This window comes from Fomitiporia mediterranea (assembly GCF_000271605.1).
Source record: "Fomitiporia mediterranea MF3/22 unplaced genomic scaffold FOMMEscaffold_4, whole genome shotgun sequence".
Taxonomy (NCBI): Eukaryota; Fungi; Basidiomycota; class Agaricomycetes; order Hymenochaetales; family Hymenochaetaceae; genus Fomitiporia; species Fomitiporia mediterranea.
Genome location: NW_006760389.1, coordinates 2,889,524 through 2,910,881, shown reverse-complemented (window position 1 = coordinate 2,910,881; position 21,358 = coordinate 2,889,524). Strand labels below are relative to the sequence as shown.

The window sequence follows — 21,358 nt, the reverse complement described above, 5'->3', positions numbered from 1 at the left end:
GCTTTTCGTTAATGCATGTCCTAATAGTCCATGAGCCTGGAGCGGACCCGCGCGAGGGTCGATTTCAAGAGCAGCATTTTAAGAGAACAGATCGTGTCCAGGAAGTATTAGAGGATATGATCATTGAGCAACTAAAGAGTGAGTTTCTATTCTGTACAGCATAGCCAACCTTACAATAATCATTTGTATAGAGGGAGAATAGGCGTATGTCAACACCTGCTGGTTTCTATCTGTCGCTGCCCTCTCAAGGTTATGTGTGTAGCTGCTACTGAAGCTCTCTATACAGCAAGCAATGAAAGATTATTTGTACCTTATGCGAATATAGTGCTAGTATTCTGCAAGCATACTGAGCAATCTGTTTACCCTTTAAGATCCTCCCTTTTCCTTGTTGAATTTAGGATAGAGCGCGACTCAGAGCAAATGCCTGAGATAAACACATAAGTTATCGAATAGACACGTTACAATCACAACCTTCTGATGTGCGAAGCGAGAGAGAAAGTACATAGTGCACTAACACCTCAAAGTTACACAATGAGATATGCAAGTAAGGCTGTACTCTCAAGTCATCGCTATATTTATTGGATACAATGCCTGACTGCGTAGAAGTGAATTTAACAGGTTGTCTTCGCACTTAGCTTCCACTTCTGTTTTCCATTACTATCGTAAGCTCCCCAGCCACTCATATCATCATTGAAACTACGCCACATCCAGCCAATGTTCTTCGGCTTGAAAAAGTCTCCACAGTGACTGTCGAGGAGCACCCAGTACGCTTGTTCAGAAGATACAGACGCGTCAATATCCTTGCTGTTGGGTGCAAAGAGATCTTTGTTGCTTGGCCAACCCGTCTAATAGATCCTTGAGTCAGGAGAGAAGACCGGATAGTCCAGGCGACTACTCACTTGTGTAACTAGTAAGGGTCTGCCTTTTGCTATGGACTCAAAGTAGTCGATACCATTCACAAAACTATCCCACGAGCTCTTGCTACCGCCGTTCTCGGCGTTCTGTGCAAAGTATGGGAAGTTATTAATCATAAAGAAGTCTACTTCGTCCGCAACCGAAGAGATGTCCCCCGCACTTTGCCAGCCGTATGGCATGTCAGATATTGAAACCGGAATGTCGAGTCCGGCGTTTTTCAGATCGGATTTCAGTTCAAGGATGTATTTCGCGAGATTCCCTGGTGAACCGGCATCATTGTCGTAGAGGGGCTAAGAAAGCATGCGTGAGTGGCTAGGTTCATCTAGACTCCCACATAAGCACTTACCTCGTCACGTACAGAGTGAGGATAGATTAAATTCTGTGAAACTGAGCAGAGGAAGCGTTATTTGCTTACGCACCGAGAGCGACAGCAATTACGAAGGTTGGCTTGGCTATAATTGCCTTTTATCTGCGTAAGGTAATAATTTAAGTCTGCAAATGTGGGATCACTTACCTGTGTCACTGCCTTCATTATAGGCACAGCTGTTCCACTAAACGTTTGGCCGTTGTCCATCAATGTCCAAATAAGAGGAATGATATAAATACCCGCCGTTTCTGCGGCACTTAAAATATCTATTATCAAGTATCAGGTGTGGCGTAGGCTTGCAAGTATTCCTGAAGACTCCACCGTCATAGAATGAAACATCTTTTCCAGTGTTACAGATGCCGAAAGTGATCACGTTTCGAGCACCTACCGACCGCATGGTCTGAAAATCTTTAATTGCCTGTGATTTCGAAGGTCAAGGCTACGCGTGCAAGTTTGTTCATCAGTCAGCGTCAATTCGAGAAGGATCCAACGACTCACATCAATGTCATACACGAAACCCTGGAAAGCATACATACTCTTGATAGTGTCAAGCCGATCAGAACTCGAGTTTCCGCGAGAGGTCATGTGTACATGTGAGCCCTTCCTGTGTACTCTGGTTGCTCCTGCCCATGTCGAGAGGTCAATGACAAAGAAAAATAGAACACACAATATTCGGTGCAGCATATTTACAAAAATGAGAGGGTCGTGTTGGGCACCGTCGACAACATTGTGAATTTATATTACAGATCGTATTTGCAAGTACCAGTATCTCCATTCTCGACCGCAGGCAAACGACATTTGGTATCTCAATCTACCTGGTGAGAAAGCAATATCTGTCTCCTTTCATCGCCGGCCTCAAGGGCACTTTCGGGAATCCACTCTAGTTTGCGCTCTAAAAATAGCTCACACCAGATGAGTTTGGGTCATTTCATAGAGTTATAGCAGTAAACAGTGGCGTTGGCGAGATATCGTCCTTGCGCCTGATGACCCCGAGAGAATGCAGCAATAACTCAAGTATCGACGTGGCGATTGCAAAAATCCAGCACGGGCACTAGAGTACGAGTGGAAACTCCCGAGAGCCTGTGGGAAACTAGTTTCCCACAGGTCATTTTGCTGGGGCTCTGGAGGCGTGGTAAACCTCGCGTGGACAACACTTAGTCAGCATATTAGTAATATCATTATAATGTTCCAAAAAGGAAATTTTAAAGAATTTTGTGTTGTTTACCTCTATTGAGCCGAAAATTTAGGTACAATATTAATTTCAGACATTGGTTATACTGCTGAGAGCAATTTTATTGTGTTTTATAGTCTACCAGTGTTGAAACATACATAATAAATAGATATATCTAAGAGAAATAAAAAGAAAGAGGCAACTAATTACATTGACCAGGCTTTATTATTGTTCAAAATTTGTAAATTGTCTGAAGAGGTACTGGAAATATTGTCCATATCTATCACTTGTACCTCTCCAGTTTTATCAGAGTGTACTCCTTCAAATGAAGGAGTATCTGAAAGAATATCAAGCAAAATAGGAGATGTTAACCTAATAAAATGACAGACATAGAGTATATACACTCTCAAACTATCTATTTTCCTTGCTTTTCGTCAGGTTGAGGCATTTTTTCTTAATTTATCTACTGACATAATATTATGTATGACTAATCCATTGAGTTTTCCACAGGCCAATTTCCGGCAACCCTTGTGGTAGTGAGGTTTACCTCGTGGGAAACCTCTGTGGTAATCCTCACTGTGGGAAACTAGCGAGTTTCCACTCGTACTCTAACGGGCACTCTCCAGCCTTATCCTTCCGGAATTTGGACTCAAGATGTGTGGCATTGACAGCAACTGAAACAGAACAGATTTCCGTAGAGACTAGGCAACCAATTACCACAGCAGAGCCGACGGAATCCACGAACAGTTTCAAATGGCATAACGGACAAAAGTACAGATCTGAGATCATGCTCGAACAGCTGAGGTTCTCTTGATTTAGCAATCCTCAAAAGGGGCCTGCGTCAGCGGACCTAGAGCAGAAGCCTTCGATGGGGAAGTGAACCAGTCAAAACGTTACTTTGCACCAGTTGCACACGTCAAGTTGGATCGGCATTTACCGGATCATGTCAACACCGTGACAGGTTTTGGCTGGTCAACCTGCTTTCCTGTCTTCCCTATGTCTGCGAACGATGTTGTCTCAGGAGTCAGTTATGAACCCGTCAAGCATCTGTCCGTATTCATTGCCTTCCGGACGTGCGCGGAATGGTGGCACGATCTTCTTTAGCAGAGACCACCTGGATTGGCTATTCTCCTGCTCACGATCTACCCCCCCTCGGCCAAACTAGTCATTCTCTAGCACCCAAACGGCTTCACCATTTCGCATAAAAGAGGTAGGTTCCGGATCTCCTCGTGATAGCTCTTTTCAAACCTTGTGCTAAGTGACAGCTCAACCTTGCCAAGCACACTATATTTCATACTTGTGAAGTCTGTCTACTCGAGAGTTACATATAAAGACGAGACTACTAGAGCGCTACAACCATATCAGCTGCTTCGGGTCTGCCTAAGTCGCCATGGTACATACTTCGCTGGTTTATCTTGCTGCTGAAGCCCTAGGGCAAGCGTTGGCCGTTCCTCCTGTTGGGCATCATCTTATGCCTACATCACGCATGGACAAAATCAAGAACATGTATGCATTTGAAGGCTTCGTATACGCCCTTGATGTATTGTTTTCATTATAATTTCCTTTGGATTTTTGCCTACTGAGAGGTTTAGAATTGCCCTTCGCAACAAGACATGATATCCGACTTCCAGCGGATGAAGTCAAAAGGCGCCAGGAACGTCATCACCTTTGATCTTTGTGGAGACGGAAAAGACACGAACTTTTACGGAGGTATTTTCGATCTGCTATATTTTTGAGACTTTTTAATAGCACAATTGATATTTTATCCTATTACAGATGTGATTAGCGCGGCTGGTACAGCTGGTCTTAATGCTATGCCACTTGTTTGGACTTTGCTCGATGACGGGCAAAATTTTGATGACGATGTTGTTCCGAGAATTGATGCGGTCACACAAGTAAGTAACTTCTTGTCTACAAATTTACTGTCTCCCCAACGCTAAAATTCGCTAGGCTGTAATCAATAATCCGGATCCGGTGCTTGCTGTTGCAATGGGTATGCTAATTTTAATTCACTAAAATCTTCTTTCACTGATGAGAGGTCTAGGTGATGAGGTCTGCTCTTTTCGTTTACTATTTCTTGGATCGTCCTTAAACGCCGTTTTCTCCAGCCTCTTTATGACGACGACTTCGGAAGTCCAGACAACCTCGCCAAGTACATTAAACGGATGAAAAAAGCCTTCTCTAGTGCTGGACTATCGGATATTCCAATCTCAATTTCTGACATGGCATATGGCTGGCAAAATCCCTCAGGCGACATCTCGAATCTTGTTGACACTGTCGACTTCTTTATGATTAATGACTTCCCATACTTTGCCTGGGACGCGGAGGATGGTGGAAGTGACACGTCATGGAACGACTTTATCGGTGATATAAACTATTTTGAGGGAATCGCCAACGGTAAACCGCTCCTTGTCACCCAGGTCAGTATGCTTTGTAAACCAAGGATCAATTTTTGACTATTGACTGCGTTATGCCATTTAAGACTGGCTGGCCAGAGAATAGGAACGAATTTGCGCCGAACAGCCCGAAAGTTGTCGTTAGCCTTGAAGCAGAGAAGGGTTACTGGAATCTTCTCGATAGTCACTGCGAGGACTTTTTCAAGGATAAGAACATCGGCTGGATGTGGCGCAGCTGGGATGACAGCATTGATGGTTGGGGCGTCACTAAGGATGGCAAAGACAAATGGAACTTCAATGCACGCAAGACGTGCTAAATGTTGCGTGTATAAGCTGAAGTCTTCGCTTGACAGATTTCGGTGTAAATGATCCTGTCGTTCTACTAGTAATTGTCACTTGTTATTCAGTGTTTTAACTTTTGTGTCATTTTGGGGTTTGCGCTGAGCCAGATGTTATATTATCGCATTATGCAGCTCCATAATATCATTACTACAAGCAATTGGCCTTCCAATGATAGAGCAATATTACTTCTACTATTAAAGTTTATCTTCTGAAATTGAACGGTGCTGATGACTGGTGCGCTTATACGTAATATACATCACCAAATCGAACACGAAAATGTATTGGAATTTACTGCTAAGACATATATTTTTTACATATTGTGGATCCTTATATTCGCTTATAAAGTCTACATGTAAATATATTGCCTTGTCAGACTCTGCACGTTTTGGTGATGTAGAGTTTATGTGTGAATGGGGGATGCAGTCACATGGTCACATCTTTGAACTTGCATTCCAATTTCCAGCTTCCGTTCCGCCTCTCTTAAGTCTTCTCAAGCAATTTCGATATGCTCGGCGGCCCGCCAGTACGGAAGATGTACAGAAGTACAGAGATGCGCAAAAAGGATGCAGATACATTTGCGCAGAAAGGGATCATGTGGTGCTAGATTCGGTAAGGCTATAAGTCCTTGCAACATACACTGAACGAGATTATCTTAAAATCAAAGCAGACAGCCAGCGATTTGACTATGGGCCACTTTTCAGCAGATCTTCTGTGCTTACTTGGAGTAGTGGCGGCTTCATCGGTCACCTTTGCTTTGCCTCAGCTCAGCTCGCCTCTTGGTCCTGTGATCAACCTTGGCTATGCTGCGTTCGCAGGAAATTCTACATCGCTGACAGGCCAAGCCAACAGTCCAGTGACTTTCTTTGGTGGAATACCCTATGCACAGCCGCCTCTAGGAGATTTGCGTTTCCGCGCTCCAGCTCCTCTGGATGAAAATGTTGTGAATAATACAAACGTTCCTATCACAGACGCTCGCAATTGGGGTCCACCATGTATCCAGCAGCCAGCGCAAGTCGGAATTGGAGAAGAAGGTACCATTGGCACCTATTCTTTCTCGAACTTCTACTGAACTGTCGCACAATGTCACATAGACTGCTTGACGCTAAATGTCTGGAAACCTAGCGACGCGAAAGAGGGCGATAAACTCCCTGTCATCGTATACATCCACGTATGATATTTATTCTCCTTTGTAGATGTTGCTTCATATTGACAATTCGCTTTAGGGAGGAGGATTCTTCGCTGGAGTAAGGAAGCTCTGTTATGTTCACGCATGCGGTGACTTACGAAACAGCTCAGGCACCTCAAGGCTTCCCATTGTACGATTTGGTCAACCAGTCAAACCCAAAGATCGTCGCGGTCTCCGTTGCTTATCGTCTCAATTTGTTTGGATTTCTCTCAGGGAGCTCGGTGCAAGCAGACGGCGACCTGAACGCGGGGCTTCTCGACCAGCGGGCGGCCCTTGAATGGGTCAAACGTCACATTGCAAGCTTCGGTGGTGATCCGGATCAGGTGACCATCGACGGTGAAAGCGCTGGTGGTGCAAGTATTGTAATGCAAATCGTCGCTTATGGGGGTTGGTCGTCCGAATGAATCGAAGCACTATTCTTCTATCCTCTGACTGACCAATTTCTGTGCATAGGTTCCAAACCAGTCCCGTTTAAGCGTGGCATTGCACAGTCAATTGGCTATGGGCCGACCCCTACCGCAGATGAAGCCGAAGCAGCATTTAGTAAGCCATGCTCCAAATTTAACGAGCTAATCCTTATACTGCAATTTAGAAACTGTTACAGAGGTGGTTGGCTGTCCCAACTCCGGGCCGCAGGCCATGCCTTGCCTTCGGAATGCTTCACTTGGTGAGTACCCTACACAAAAAATGAATGCTTGTTCGTGCCGCTGAATTGCATCCTTGAATGAAGGTTCTCTTGTCGCCGCCACGAACGCGGTTGCACTAGGCGGGCTTGCGCCGGTTGTTGACGGCTCAAGTGGCATTCTTCCGCAACTGCCGAATAGACTCATTACGTCCGGTGATTTCAGTTTGGTCGACTTCATGGGAGGACACTGTTCGACGGAAGGACGCACATTCGTGGGTGGACCTCCTCAGGACTTCAACACAGATGCGGATATCGCACGACTGGTGTTTGAACGCTGGGGTACTCATGTCGTGAGCCTCTCAACGGAAATATTTTTGCTAAGTTTGTGGACGAGCTAACTATCGTAAACTCAAGACAAATGAGACAATTCAGAAGGCGCTCGCACTTTACCCTGCTCCTGGAACGCCTGGCAGTCCGTTCGTTACAGAGTATGACCGTGCGTGGACCATGGCTCAGGAGATTATTTTTGGCTGCATGTATGTCCACTTCCGCGATAAAGTGCACTTGGATGTTTCATATAATACTGTCTTGTATAGGGACTGGTTCCTCGCGGACAGACTTCGACAGAAGGGCTCGAGCAATGTCTTTACATTCAGGTACGGATGTTCCTGCGTCTACCCCACGTATAACAGTTTCGCTCACTATCATCTAACAGGTTCAATTCACCGAATCCGGTTTTGCTTGCGGAGACTCCATGGGAGGGTGTGATGCACACTTCTGATCTGTTTTATTTGTTTGACGGTATGTCGATTTTCCAACCAGAGCGTGCATTTACTGATGAAGAACTCGTGTCTATAGGTACAACGTAGGTGTATGCACCCTTCTGAGCTTTATTATTTTTATACATTGCTCTGTTTTCCAGTTCTGCTCCAAATGCGGGATTTACGTTCACCCCTTTCAACAGTGTGAGAAGTGTCACATTCAAGTAAATCTAATAAATTTGATCTGACAATCACCACCTTATTAGACTGAGGCTGCCCTCTCGAGAGAATCGATTGCATTCTGGACGTCATTTGTTTCATCTGGGAATCCATCAACTTCTCGGGAAGCGATATCACCCGAATGGATGCCTTTCTCGACCGGAGGGCGGATGGTGCTCAGTCAGCCAATGAATTTGAGCTCGATGAGTGCGTCAATGATGGAGGTCACGCCGCCGGATGAGGTTGAACGGTGCAAGTTCTGGATGTCAGTGAATGAGACAGATCAAACCGAGATTTGAGAATTCCAAAATGAGAAATATACGTTGGATTGCTGGATAGCATCTCAAAAATCAACGTGCCCTTCGTCAATTCTATCTTTTTATCTTTGAGGAAATGAAATCGACAAACATTTCATTAACATTGTTGCATACGGATGGCGAAAATCTGAAATCTGCGTAGTACGTAATAAATAGGTCTATCATGTTTAGACGACAAGCGCGACCAAACAAGAGATGAGTAACGCGTGTGGGATGTCGATCAACTTGCCAAGTCACCAACTTGAACAGACCTGCTGAGTAACAACTGGACTTGAAGAAGCACTATGCGATGCTGTCTTTCTCTTCGAATGAATTGATGATATATCAGCCGGGCCGTGGCTGGAAGAGATGCAGAAGAGTGAAAATACACAAGGGTAGGGAGAGTTAGTCCTCCAGATGTCAATCATGGGGCGTCGGAATCTAACAGGCAATCCAAGGCACTCAAGCTTATAAGGATCTCATGAAGTACGGAGGACAGGTTGGGCCAACGTATCTGAAAATGAGCCCCTTTACCTTGGGTCTACTGAGTCTCCTCACGCTGACACTTGTCTCGTCTGCTGCTTCTGCTCTACCTCAACTCAGTTCGCCTCTAGGTCCTGTGGTCAACCTTGGATATGCTGCGTTTGTGGGAAATTCCACGTCTCCGACAGGTCGGGTTAACAGTCCAGTAACTTTCTTTGGCGGGATACCCTATGCGCAGCCTCCAGTTGAAAACCTGCGCTTCCGAGGCCCTGCTCCTCTAGATGAAAGTATCGTAAACGGCGGAAGTGTTCCAATTACAGATGCACGTAATTGGGGTTTTCCTTGCATTCAGCAACCAGCGCAAGTCGGAATAGGTGAAGAAGGTATATTTCATAAGGTAGTCTGCCAAAAATCTGTTGAATCATTATCATACCCATCTAGACTGCCTAACGATCAATGTTTGGAAACCAAGTGACGCAAAAGAGGGCGATAAGCTGCCTGTAATTGTATACATTCATGTATGCCAAAGCAAGCTGTCCGACCGATGCCTATACTGACGAGTTATATCAGGGAGGTGGATTCTATTACGGCGTGAGCACGGACTCGACAGCAGCTGCTGACACACAGACTTAACGTAAATACAGACACCGCAAGGCTTCCCATTGTATGATTGGGTAAACCAATCGAACCCGAAGATCGTTGGAGTATCCTTTGGTTATCGTCTCAATCTATTCGGGTTTCTAGCGGGAAGCTCAGTGCAAGCAGATGGCGACTTGAATGCAGGGCTTCTCGACCAGCGAGCTGCTCTAGAATGGATTCAGCGACACATTGCAAGCTTTGGCGGTGATCCAGACCATGTGACAATTGATGGCGAGAGTGCAGGGGGTGGAAGTGTTTTAATGCATATTGCCGCTTATGGGGGTCAGTTTCCTATCAACTCACATATCCCTTTCTCTCAGAGACAGGTCACTTTATTAGGTTCTAAACCTCTGCCTTTCAAGCGCGGGATAGGACAATCGATTGGCTATAACTCCGCACCCACAGCAGATGAAGCTGAAGCACGTTTTAGTAAGGCTCTCCTTTGTATCGGTTGCTTCCTTACACATTGTTTCTAGAAACCGTCACGGGGGTTGTTGGATGTCCAGATTCCGGTCCGCGAGCTATGACTTGTCTTCGGAAGGCTTCAATCGGTTAGAAGATCATGCTGTCCATGCGCTGATTGGTAACCCTGACTCGTCTTGTCCTGTAGGCGCTCTCGTAGCCGCCGTAAACGCTGTTCCGCCAACTTCCATTGTACCGGTCGTCGACGGTCCCGATGGGATCCTTCCGGAGTTGCCTAGTGCATTAATTTCGTCCGGAAAATTCAGAACGGTTGATTTCCTGGGTGGACACTGTACAACCGAAGGACGCACTATCTTGGAAGTACCTCCTCAGGATATTACCACAGATGCAGATATTATACGGTATTTATTCCAGGAATGGGCCCCTCATGTAGTAAGCTAACTCATTCAGTAAATCCTCGTTTTGACAACAAAACGCTGATAATAGTGAAATCGAAGACAAATGAGACAATCGAGAAAGCTTTTTCTCTGTATCCGGCACCCGGAACTCCTAGCAGTCCGTATGCTACGCAGTATGACCGTGCATGGACTATGGCTCAAGAACTTCACCTTGGCTGTGCGTACGTGTCTTTCCATGTATAGTCTATGGGATTTCGGTCAATTTCGTACATCGGTTAGAGATTGGTTCTTGGCGGACAACCTACAGCGCAAAGGCGCAAAGAATGTCTTCACATATCGGTATGATCCAGTTCTCATCGGTTCAAACTAAGCAGTTAGTTATTGATCTTTCATTCTCGTCCTCCAGATTCGACTCTCCAAACCCCGTCTTGCTCGCGCAAACGCCGTGGCAAGGTGTCATGCATACATCTGATCTTTTCTATTTGTTCTCTGGTGCGTTGGCTTCCTAAGGTGTTAGACCTGTATTGATCAGGAATTTCCACCGATAGGTACAACGTAAGTCCATGTCTCCCTCCACGTTTTATGTGTTTGCAAACCACTTGATGCACCAGCTCGGCGCCAAATGCAGGATTCATTTTCACTGCGTTCAACAGCGTGGGTATTGTCACCTTGCGTTTAGCCAAATGAGCTGACAAGCGCTGCCATATTAGACCGAGGCTGTCCTCTCAAGGGAATCAATCGCATTCTGGACGTCATTCGTATCCTCTGGTAATCCGTCGGCTTCTCGAGAAGCGATATCACCTGAATGGATGCCGTTCTCGACCGGAGGACGAATGGTTCTTAGTCAGCCAACGAATTCGAGTTTGATGATGAGTGCTTCGATGATGGAGGTCACACCACCCGATGAGATTGAACGATGCAAGTTCTGGATGTCAGTAAATGTGACGGCTCAGACGAGAATCTGAAGGTAAGCGAGTTTGTTCAAATGAAAGAAGGAATCGTTATCACTGAGAAGGCATCGTCCATTCCAGAAGGTGACCGACTGACCATTCGCATTCCGTGTCTTCGCATAGTCGGAATGTAGTGTCACAATGCAATGTGTGCGGTCAGCTGCACATTTCAAAATATATTTAACAGAACCATCTTTTTACACGAGTGCCCACTTGTCCGTTTGCCCGTTCGTGTGTTTGGTTCAGTACTAGTCGAAGTCGGAGCCGCACTTTCTCCTAATCATTTTTAGCTATACTTTTGTGTGACGGCCCCAGCTTGTTCCCAACTATGTTTCTCAGCGAAAGTTCGCTGTGCCTTCGTTTCCAGTGCATGCAATCCGTCTCCGTTTTATGTCCCGACTCCTCCTGTTACAGTAATTTATGATCGCTATCTACACATTTCTACGCTGGAATTCAAAACGTGATATTGGCAAGGGTAGCCTATTTCTGCCAGCACCAATTGCTTTACTACTATTTATTACGGTGATCTGTGGCCAAGACGTGTTAATATAATTGACTTAGAATAATCTGACGTCGTTCTATAGGCACAGATGTAGGCGTTGGAAGAACTTGTGACTAGCTGTGTGACATGCTCGAACAGCATGTGGGTGCTTAGAACTTAAGAACCAACTTCCACCACTTCTGAAGTCAGCGATATGTTGTTTTCCGGCCCGCAACACGGACATTCCTCAGACATGAAATATACCGGACGGGAGGGAGAATTATTCCCCCAGCTGGCACTGAGTAGAGGTTGGCCAATTATACTATAACTTGAAGCTCCAGCAGTGCATGTGAGTTGAGGTGAAGACCCAGAATGGATCATTTTACAGCCCGTCTGTTGCTCTCGTTCGTATTAACATTGGGTTTTTCTACTGCTCATGCTCTGCCTCAGCTCAGCTCGCCTCTTGGGCCTGTAGTCAATCTTGGCTATGCTGCTTTCGTGGGCAATTCCACGAGTCCAATTGGTCAGACCAATGGACCTGTAACTTTCTTTGGTGGAATACCTTATGCACAACCACCGCTCGGAGATCTACGTTTCAGAGCCCCTGCGTCACTGGATGAAAGAGTTGTGAATGGCGGGCATGTTTCTATCACGGATGCCCGTAACTGGGGTTCGCCATGCATGCAGCAGCCAGGTCAGGTGGGCATTGGACAAGAAGGTATCCAATCGTTTCGTATTTTCCAAATAGTCTATTGATGTAAATTTCGATTAAGATTGTCTTTTGCTCAACATTTGGAAACCGACTGACACGAAGGAGGGCGATAAACTGCCTGTCATTGTCTACATTCACGTCCGTTATTCGAGGAATATCTCGTACTTGTGCTTTATGCTAACAGATCAATGTAGGGGGGAGGATTCACCTACGGTGTGAGTTAAATCAGAGACTATAACCAAAACTTAGCGTATAACGTATTCCAGACTCCTCAAGGCTTTCCGCTGTATGATTGGGTCAATCAGTCCAATCCTAAGATCGTCGGGGTGTCCATTGCCTATCGCCTAAATCTACTCGGTTTTCTTGCAGGAAGCTCGGTACGAGCAGACGGAGACGAGAACGTGGGACTTCTTGACCAGCGAGCCGCCCTTGAATGGATACAGCGTCATATCGCAAGCTTTGGAGGCGACCCGGACGAGGTCACAATCGACGGTCAGAGCGCCGGCGCTGCAAGCGTCGTAATGCAAACGGTTGCTTATGGTGGTCGGTCTTTCTATTTAATACGGATAGTCTTCATTTTCACTAACCATTTTCCCGAAGGCTCAAAGCCGATTCCATTCAAGCGCGCAATTGCACAATCAGTCGGTTACGGTCCCTTACTCACAGCAGACGAAGCTGAAGCTGCATTTAGTAAGCAGCATGCGATATGGACGACATTCTACTTACGCTTCCATTGCAGAAGTCGTCACAGAGGTCGTTGAATGTCCCGATTCCGGCCCGCACGCAATGTCTTGCCTTCGAAATGCTTCCATTGGTCAGCTGCCTACTTCACGCGTGTATTCAGTGTTCAGGCCTGGTGACACTAACTGGTTTACAATAATAGGTGCCATTGTGGCTGCTATCAATGCGGCTCCGGGAAGAGGCATTTTACCCGCTGTCGGCGGACCTGGCAGTATTCTCCCGGACTTGCCAAGCGCACTCATAAGGTCAGGGAACTTTAATACAGTTGATTTCATAGGTGGACATGCCACAAACGATGGACGCTGGTTCTTGTCTGGAACTCCCCAAGACTATAATACAGATGCGGACGTAATACAGTTTGTGTTCAGCCGTTGGGGTACACACATGGTGAGGCATCCCATCCAACATATTGATGAGAGTATAACAACAGAAATTGTTCAAAGACGAATGAGACGATACGGGAATCACTTGCTCTCTATCCAGCTCCCGGAACGCCTGGCAGTCCGTACGACACGCAATATGATCGTGCGGCAACGATATTCCAGGAGATCGTTTATACTTGCATGTACATCTATACATCTTATTCTTTCAATCTTTCTCGGATGTCTCATGTAAAACCCATTTCTCAGGGATTGGCTGCTTGCGGATCGCCTTCAACAGAATGGTGCAAATAACGTTTTCGCATATAGGTAACAATTCTGTCTCTGTCCGTCTCTTTCGCTATCGTGCTACTTCTGACCGTAGCCGCTGTCACTTGATAGGTTCAACTCTCCGAACCCTGTTCTGCTCGCAGCATCTCCGTGGGAGGGTGTGATGCACACCTCGGATCTCTTCTACTTGTTTTCCGGTACATGAGACGTCACAAGCAATGCACGTTGAATGATCATGCTAATTGTATACGTAGGAACAACGTACGTTCAGATGCTCAGCCATACCAGGTCTTAATTAGATTGTTATTCCATTTTATCAGATCGGCAGCGAACGCAGGGTTCACATTTACTCCATTCAACAGTGTGAGTATGATGCTCATTTCGTACCATTAGCGAATTGAAGCAGCAAATTCTGCTTATTCAGACCGAGGCTACCCTCTCAAGGGAATCAACTGCATTCTGGACGTCATTTGTATCCTCTGGGAATCCATCGACGTCTCGGGAGGACGTCTCACCTGAGTGGATGCCGTTCTCGACGGGAAAACGAATGGTTCTCAACCAACAGATAAATTCGAGCTCTATAACGAGTGCTTCAATGATGGAAGTAACTCCACCGGATGAGATTGACCGATGCGGATTCTGGATGTCGAAGAATGTGTCGGATCAGACGAGAGTCTGACAGTCTATTGGTAGAGGATGGGCTAGACCTCACGCGTGTGATAGTTCAGAAAGACTCATCAAGGAATATAGTCATTTTAGCTCCCTCCTATTTGTTTTACTTTGATCATAGAAGAAGGTCGGGTTAAAAGAGGAGTGTATGTGCATTGAGAGGATCCTGGATTTCTGGTTTCAAATTTTTATACATCAATCTATGTAATGACACACTGTGACCGTGACGTGATATGCATAACTTGTGTTGTCTTATGGCAAGGTACTAGGTGACTTCAATTAATTGGCAGGAGCACTTGCAGAACAGTAGGAAGATTTTGGGGTGGCTAGAAAGTGTGGGAGATTTGTGCATGATTAGCACATACATTCGCACGAGTCCTACCTCAATCTGTACTTTGTACAGATTATAATCTAACAAAATCATAATCTTGTCAAATTTTGCAGCCAAACACTCTCTAAAATCAGGAAAATATTTATCATGTGTATTTTTGAATCTCAACCCTAAGAGTGCACCCTAGTGTAAAGCTTGGTCTTGTACAGTCTTACTAAGCAAAATTGTTCCCCTTAGTACTACACCCTCTGCACTTGACATAGCTGGTCCAGCAATGCACACCTGCAACAGTGCAAGTGGAGCTGTACAAGCACCTCTGTCTTCCTCACTTTCTGCTCACCTGTCGATTGAAGAAGACTCGTGTTGAACAGCGAATTTGGCATCGGATGACAGTACTGAGGAAGACTTACAATACGTAGCATCTGAAGTACATGCTATACGACGGCTTGACTACACAGAGGGAAGTGTAAGGAGGTACATAACAGCTACATGGCAAGGTGCGGCACGATCCTGTCCTATATGCTCTGTGCCTGGCCCTAGTGTCCCGAGCTTTGAGTTGACCGAGTAGCATTTCGACATTTGCCAAGGTATCGAAGGAGAAAAGGATGCGGACCGGCTGTGCCTCGTGCATTTTCATGGTTGGAGAGTCTGGCGTTTGTGACGGTTTGTCCCGAGGGAGGTAGGGCGAAAGTGAAGATGAAGTAGCTGTATAATTCAAGATGACATGCTATTCACCAACGAACCCAGCTCCAAAATCGAGGGTAATTATATGCTATTCTCAAGCCTGTACATTGACAAGCGGGGTAGGATTTCAGAACTGGTCTCATCCGCGATATTCTCTTTTATCGTCATCGCCAGTCGCAGCCGTTTTCATTTCGGTGCCCTCTTCCTCTTTATTGCCTTAAATCAGACAATCGTCCGTAGTGTCCATCTGCGTTGGACAGGTCCTGCTGTAATAGTCTGTCACTTTTCTCAAGCCCGATTGTTCTCGTCTTAGTCTGTGTACTTCCGCTTTCTACCAGCATCTTTCCTCTTGCATTCTCTGTAACAGCAGCATCCAGTACATGGTATGGAAACAGCACCTCCACCCCTTTGGTTCCTGATGGTCGGTACATTGCAAAAGAGAAAGGACAAATAAAACGGTGTGTTCCAAGATATCAAACCTAAACTTGTGCTCCGATACATATTTCTTCTTGGAAACTCTCTTTCCAAAGTCCAACGAAGCTTTTTACAGCTCTAAAAATCATGAGTCAGAAATCAGAAACGACAATGCCATGCGAAACAAATCAGAGTACCTGCATCCTCCTCGTCGTACTCCTTTGCTAAAGCAAAGTCTGGCGGGACAAGTATTTTCAACTCTAAAGCATTTATTTGTCTATTTCTCGATACGAGAGTGATTGGCTTTACAAACTGCGTCCCTTGCTGCTTACAACAGTGCTTTTCCTGACTTGCCCGTACAAAGGTCAATTCTTTTTTATGTCACCGGGTGGTTGACTTACATTTGTTGACAAAATAGTAGTGTATGGTACAAGTGCAATGCCAGTACGGTGCACAAATAGACAAGATTGACCTGCAAATCACACAAAGAAGTCCTTAGCTAAAGAGAGACAAAAAGTGTTTGAAATACAGAATGCTTGCAATACTAGAGGTAAATAAAAGGAATGGGAGCACTGGTCAAAATTATACATCCGGATTGAAACACTCATGCCAATGCAGGCCATGTGCAACGTCCTTGAAATTCAACTTCGTGGAAAATTCGCAACTGAAGACAGCTGTGTCCTGTGACCGCCAGAGCGTTGGGCGAATGTCGGGTGGAAGCCATAACAGTAACTCGTCTTGAGGACCTAACACCCATCCGTTGTCCGCAAGGGTCCAAGTTACGAAGCCATCGTCGACGTCTTGTATGTCGGAGCATGGGGCGACCACATTGCCTTGCAGACTCCTGGTCGTTAAAGAATCGTCTTCTTTGCCTGGTACAGTCCAAATACGTATTGTTGCGTCATAAGAGCAGGAGACAATACGGGGACTGTCTGGTGAAAAGGCAACGCAAGAAACGGGACTGGTATGGCCTTTGTACGGCTCAGAAACGACATTTCCATTACTTGCATCCCATACAATAACCGTCCAATCGGCCGACCCAGAGACGAGGTATTCCCCGTTAGGTGAAAACGCAACGGACGTGACTGTGTTGCTGTGCCCTTTCAGTGGTCCAAAAATGATCTTTCCGCTATGCACATCACGAATAATGATATCGTCGCCAGAACTGCGCGAGGCAATGCATCTCCCATTAGGAGAGAATGCAAGTGGCGCGTAGGAGGGGATTCCGCTATCTTGAGGCGCCTTGAAGGGACCGGAAACACATTCCCCACTTTCGGCATTCCAAACGACGACGTCGTTGTCAACAGACGCCGATGCGATAAGCGTGCCATCTGGCGAGAAAACGACAGTGCCGATCGCTGTCTTGTGCACTTGATCAGATTGGGTAACTATGCCTCCGTTTTCAGCATTCCAGATGATGACGGTTCTGTCATAAGAGCCAGAGACGATACGTGTGCCATTAGGAGAGAAGGCGACTGAAATGACACCGTCCGAGTGCCCTTTGAGTGGCTTGAACGACATCTCACGGCTGTTCACGTCCCAGACAATGACACTCTCATCGCGAGAACCAGAGACAATTCGTTTACTATCAGGCGAAAATGCCACAGAATAAACAAAGTTTTCATGCCCTTCAAATGGTGCGGAGATAGCTTCCCCAGTGCTAGCATCCCAGAGTCTCACTGTCTTATCCTGAGAGCCTGACACTATCTGAGTGCCATCCGGAGAGAAGGCGACAGACCTGACCGCATCTGTGTGCCTGGCAGAAGAGTCCGGAACAATTTTGCCAATCGACGCGTCCCAGAGTCTGACAGTCTTGTCATCGGATCCTGAGACGATGCGTGACCCATCAGACGAGAACGCCACAGAGATGACAGTGTCTGCGTGGCCAGTGAAAGGACCAGAGACGATGTCACCGCTCTCCACGTCCCAGACAATGATTGTATCATCTGCAGATCCCGACACAACACGCTTTCCATCAGACGAAACTGCAACAGAAAGAACAATGTTTGAATGCCAAAATGGGCCAGTGATGACATTCCTGTTCTCCACGTCCCAGACTCTCACTGTGTAATCACGCGAGCCAGAGACAATGCGCCGATCCTCGGGTGAGATTGCCACAGAGTAGACTTCGTAAGTATGTCCTACGAAAGGATTGCCAATGGCCTGCCCTGTCATCGCGTCCCAGACTCGGATTGTCTTGTCATTGGAGCCCGAAACGATTCGCTTCCCATCAGAGGAGAAGACAACAGACCATACAGCAGCCGTATGTCCTTCAAGAACATGTACAGTGGTCCTGCTCTTGACGTTCCACACTCTTATTGTCTTGTCCTCAGAGGCTGAAGCAACGAGCGTTCCGTCAGCTGAGAATGCGACAGCATGTACACCCTTAGTATGCCCTGTAAACGATCCTGAGACCACCACCCTCGACTCAATGTCCCAGATCGTGACTGTCCTGCCCCATGACCCAGAGGCGATGCGCTGGCCGTCCGGTGAGAATGCAACAGACATGACGTCGGCTCCATTCTCTTCAAAAAGTTCGCATAGCATCTCACCGCTCTCAACATCCCAGATTCTGGCTGTTCCGTCACCAGACCCCGACGCGACACATTTCCCATCGGGCGAGAATGCGACGGACCAAACAGCAGCCAAATGCCCTTCCAGCACCTTCAACCACAGCGGCGGTCGTTTCGTCCCTATTCGATCGGCCACAACCATCCGAGATGTCTGTTTCGAGTAGTGGGCAGCGACTTCCGATTCATCCTTCATGAGTGGGAGCATAGAGACGTAGATATGCGATGTGCTTTCGGTCATGGGAATGGCGAATGCTGAGGTGAGTCCACTAGCGTCCTTCAGGAATGAAAATACGTCCGAATCATGCTCCTAAGCAAGAATCAGCGCCTGTATACAACTGAACTCGATGTTGCTCACCTCGGACCACGCAGCAGCGTCCATGAGCGCCCGGCTTGCGATACTACGCACCAGGCCCAGTATGCCAATCATCTCAAACCAATACAGCAGCCGCTTGCGTGCGAATGATATTAACTCATCCGACAGATCGCGTGAGTGCAATGCATCAGCAAGGTGCTTTGCCCAGTACATGCACGCATATTGCAGATGCTGCGGTAACGTCTCGTTGATACAGTCCTCGATCCTAGTGACATTTTTGTTGCATACGAAAGACGATTCGAGATCACACATATTAAAATGAAGCATATCCTTCATGACAATAAAGCAACGCATGGCAATGGCTGATTGCTGAGAGGCTTTGTTAATGAACCATGGGTCGGATGGACATTGGGAAGGGTACTTATGCTCGCGGCACGGTTGGGAGCAGCGCGTGGATAACAGGTAGTCGGCGAATGACGTGTGAAGTACATGAACGGGTTCGCTTCGCCTGAATACAAGTACACTGCCAAGCTTCGACAGAATTTCACGCGATGGTTCGGTGGACGACAAACCGAGGATTGCATCGATCATCGTATCTGAAAGTGGAACACGGCTGAGTAGGACAAGGCCTAAGACTTGCACAAAGTGAGCTATAGAAGACGAATCATCCACTCCAATAACTCCAGAGTTCCTCAGCACCGAATCATATAATTGGTCAAGACCCTTTAGTCGATGAGATGCATTGACGAGCTCTTCAAGCTTTCGAAACCTGCGGGGACTCTCTAAGACAAGCTTGATGGCAGTCGATGCCCATATAAATAATCCTTCCGAGGCATCAGCTAGATTTTTTATCTTTGTATCCCATTGCCAGCTCTCCGGGATGGATATATCTGCGTCTGCTATGACATTTCGCATCTCCTGGTCAACATAGTGTAGAACATCGCGCCTGCTCTCTGCCGATCCTGAATCCAACGTGAGCTCATAAACCAAGTTCGGGCGGTTCGACAATGCTTTATTAATATCATCCTCTGGCCGGCTCGTAATGAGAAATCGGAAATTGGAAGGTAGCTTTCCGAACTCCTTTTGCAGGAGCGACATCAATTTTCGTCGAGCGCTTGGCGTACCACATTCATCCAACGCGTCGAGGATGATGACGACCGGACCCTGCATCTCACCTCTCGCTGCTTTGAGCGGTTCCAATAAAAGCCTGTTGAACTGCACTTCCGCAACAGCCTCGTTGATTTGATTGCTCTTCTGAATAGCAGCCTCGACCTGCCTTGCAATAGACGAGTCAAATAAGGCAAGTTGGAATGCAATCGTCCGGAAAATAGAAGTAAGCTGATCCTCAGCACCATCCACCCGGTTGAAAAACAGGAATGCACCAAGGCACGACATCTCACGACAGTATTCCGCAATAGTCGTCGCAATAGTGCTCTTCCCAGACCCCGCGACGCCGCGCAACCATAGAATGTTTTGTTCCGTCTCCGATAAAAGCCAGTCCATAATTTTGTTCAGTACCTCTATCCGTGTATCTTCAAGGCATCGTCCACGCTTAAATGCATTCATGTCATCCGGACAGAGTATATCCTTGAAATCTAATTAAAGCCCTCTCAATCCGGTGGGCTCAGTAGTATACTGTTCCACCTACGCATATCATCAACTTTATCCGAGATCCTCGCGGAAACAAATGCGGTCTGTAGAACGATGCCTTGTTCGAGCGACCTCTTAAGATCACTGAAACGCCCAATAAACTCGTCGACTTTTGGCCGGCTTACCTGGAGCATACGTTCTGATGTGGAAGTTAGTTACTCGCTAGATTCGGCATCACATGTTCAACATACGAGGGAAGTTGCGATCAGTATAGTGTAGGACGAATCTGCAGCACTCAATTGTCTGCTGTAAGAGACTTTCGATTGTCCGCTTCATTCTCTCGATTTTGTTAGGAAGTGATTCGACATCGATGACAAAATCGTAAGTATCCGCCATGAAATGGACCAAATTGACGAGTTTCTTATCCGTCTCAATCTGGTGGGACACAGCCTAGAAATACATGAGTCTAGGTGTTCAGACTGTATCAAGCTGGGTCAAAGATACCATGTACAATGCTGACGCCAGCTGCCAAGTTGTATTCACATACGGATGAACCTATTGCTCATGAGCAAACTCTACCGAAGCCATAACACCTCAAGGACGTACTGTAGATAACTTATCGATGACGTTGACGAGTACTCCTGTCTTTTCAACTAGCACCAATAGAGACTTCCCCAGATCCCTTCCTTCATTCAGTGTCGACAGAGATTGGTTCACCGAACTATGAGGCTCAGTAGAGTGGTCCAGTCCATGTGCCGCCTCGACTGCAGTATTGACATCAGGGCTAAGATCCACAGATGTGATGGTTGCATCCAGTAGATGAACGACCACAGTTGGCTTTCCATAATTCCTCCCTGCGGGTGAGTCGAGGGGAAGATGAGCTGGGATTAGCGTATGGTAAGCAATTTATAGACGAAAAAGGAAAAGTAAGAAGACACACCCGGCCCATTGACACATCTTCTAGATAATAAGCTGAGTTCAATGTTGATTGAACCGATGCAAGTATCCTCTCGAAATGGAATTGATGAT

At 46.5% G+C, this 21,358-nt stretch overlaps 6 protein-coding genes across 6 annotated transcripts; 4 read left to right on the top strand and 2 right to left on the bottom strand.

Annotated features, from left to right (window-relative positions):
* Nucleotides 1–611: 611 nt before the first annotated feature.
* Nucleotides 612–1,867, bottom strand: FOMMEDRAFT_154276 (glycoside hydrolase; the record flags this gene model as incomplete). The annotated part of the gene is made up of 7 exons (XM_007264815.1): nucleotides 612–845; nucleotides 900–1,205; nucleotides 1,262–1,302; nucleotides 1,335–1,377; nucleotides 1,430–1,548; nucleotides 1,604–1,700; nucleotides 1,781–1,867. 7 exons carry the CDS (start codon nucleotides 1,865–1,867, stop codon nucleotides 612–614), a joined length of 927 nt encoding a protein of 308 aa, XP_007264877.1.
* A 1,864-nt stretch (nucleotides 1,868–3,731) lies between these two features.
* Nucleotides 3,732–5,265, top strand: FOMMEDRAFT_139665 (glycoside hydrolase). The gene is made up of 7 exons (XM_007264814.1): nucleotides 3,732–3,993; nucleotides 4,046–4,163; nucleotides 4,230–4,348; nucleotides 4,404–4,446; nucleotides 4,498–4,505; nucleotides 4,562–4,873; nucleotides 4,936–5,265. Exons 1-7 carry the CDS (start codon nucleotides 3,844–3,846, stop codon nucleotides 5,164–5,166), a joined length of 981 nt encoding a protein of 326 aa, XP_007264876.1. The 5' UTR covers nucleotides 3,732–3,843; the 3' UTR covers nucleotides 5,167–5,265.
* A 611-nt stretch (nucleotides 5,266–5,876) lies between these two features.
* Nucleotides 5,877–8,281, top strand: FOMMEDRAFT_27324 (alpha/beta-hydrolase; the record flags this gene model as incomplete). Its single annotated transcript, XM_007264813.1, has 13 exons — nucleotides 5,877–6,222; nucleotides 6,283–6,359; nucleotides 6,415–6,435; nucleotides 6,488–6,764; nucleotides 6,831–6,920; nucleotides 6,970–7,044; nucleotides 7,108–7,352; nucleotides 7,417–7,538; nucleotides 7,599–7,658; nucleotides 7,718–7,803; nucleotides 7,861–7,867; nucleotides 7,925–7,967; nucleotides 8,030–8,281. 13 exons carry the CDS (start codon nucleotides 5,877–5,879, stop codon nucleotides 8,279–8,281), a joined length of 1,701 nt encoding a protein of 566 aa, XP_007264875.1.
* Nucleotides 8,282–8,798: 517 nt separating this feature from the next.
* Nucleotides 8,799–11,568, top strand: FOMMEDRAFT_105326 (alpha/beta-hydrolase; the record flags this gene model as incomplete). Its single annotated transcript, XM_007264812.1, has 14 exons — nucleotides 8,799–9,144; nucleotides 9,203–9,279; nucleotides 9,332–9,352; nucleotides 9,406–9,682; nucleotides 9,740–9,829; nucleotides 9,877–9,951; nucleotides 10,011–10,255; nucleotides 10,321–10,442; nucleotides 10,501–10,560; nucleotides 10,628–10,713; nucleotides 10,770–10,776; nucleotides 10,833–10,875; nucleotides 10,932–11,188; nucleotides 11,253–11,568. 13 exons carry the CDS (start codon nucleotides 8,799–8,801, stop codon nucleotides 11,184–11,186), a joined length of 1,704 nt encoding a protein of 567 aa, XP_007264874.1. The 3' UTR covers nucleotides 11,187–11,188; nucleotides 11,253–11,568.
* A 519-nt stretch (nucleotides 11,569–12,087) lies between these two features.
* On the top strand, nucleotides 12,088–14,434 carry FOMMEDRAFT_43618 (alpha/beta-hydrolase; the record flags this gene model as incomplete). The annotated part of the gene is made up of 11 exons (XM_007264811.2): nucleotides 12,088–12,370; nucleotides 12,426–12,502; nucleotides 12,631–12,907; nucleotides 12,965–13,054; nucleotides 13,104–13,178; nucleotides 13,248–13,492; nucleotides 13,525–13,670; nucleotides 13,735–13,794; nucleotides 13,867–13,952; nucleotides 14,084–14,118; nucleotides 14,180–14,434. Coding segments are annotated over 11 exons (1,629 nt in total), but the record flags the coding sequence as incomplete, so codon positions are not given.
* A 2,001-nt stretch (nucleotides 14,435–16,435) lies between these two features.
* Nucleotides 16,436–20,305, bottom strand: FOMMEDRAFT_80718 (WD40 repeat-like protein; the record flags this gene model as incomplete). The annotated part of the gene is made up of 3 exons (XM_007264810.1): nucleotides 16,436–16,975; nucleotides 17,114–18,733; nucleotides 18,782–20,305. The coding sequence occupies 3 exons, from the start codon at nucleotides 20,303–20,305 to the stop codon at nucleotides 16,436–16,438; spliced, it is 3,684 nt and encodes a 1,227-aa protein (XP_007264872.1).
* Between the last annotated feature and the right edge of the window lie 1,053 nt (nucleotides 20,306–21,358).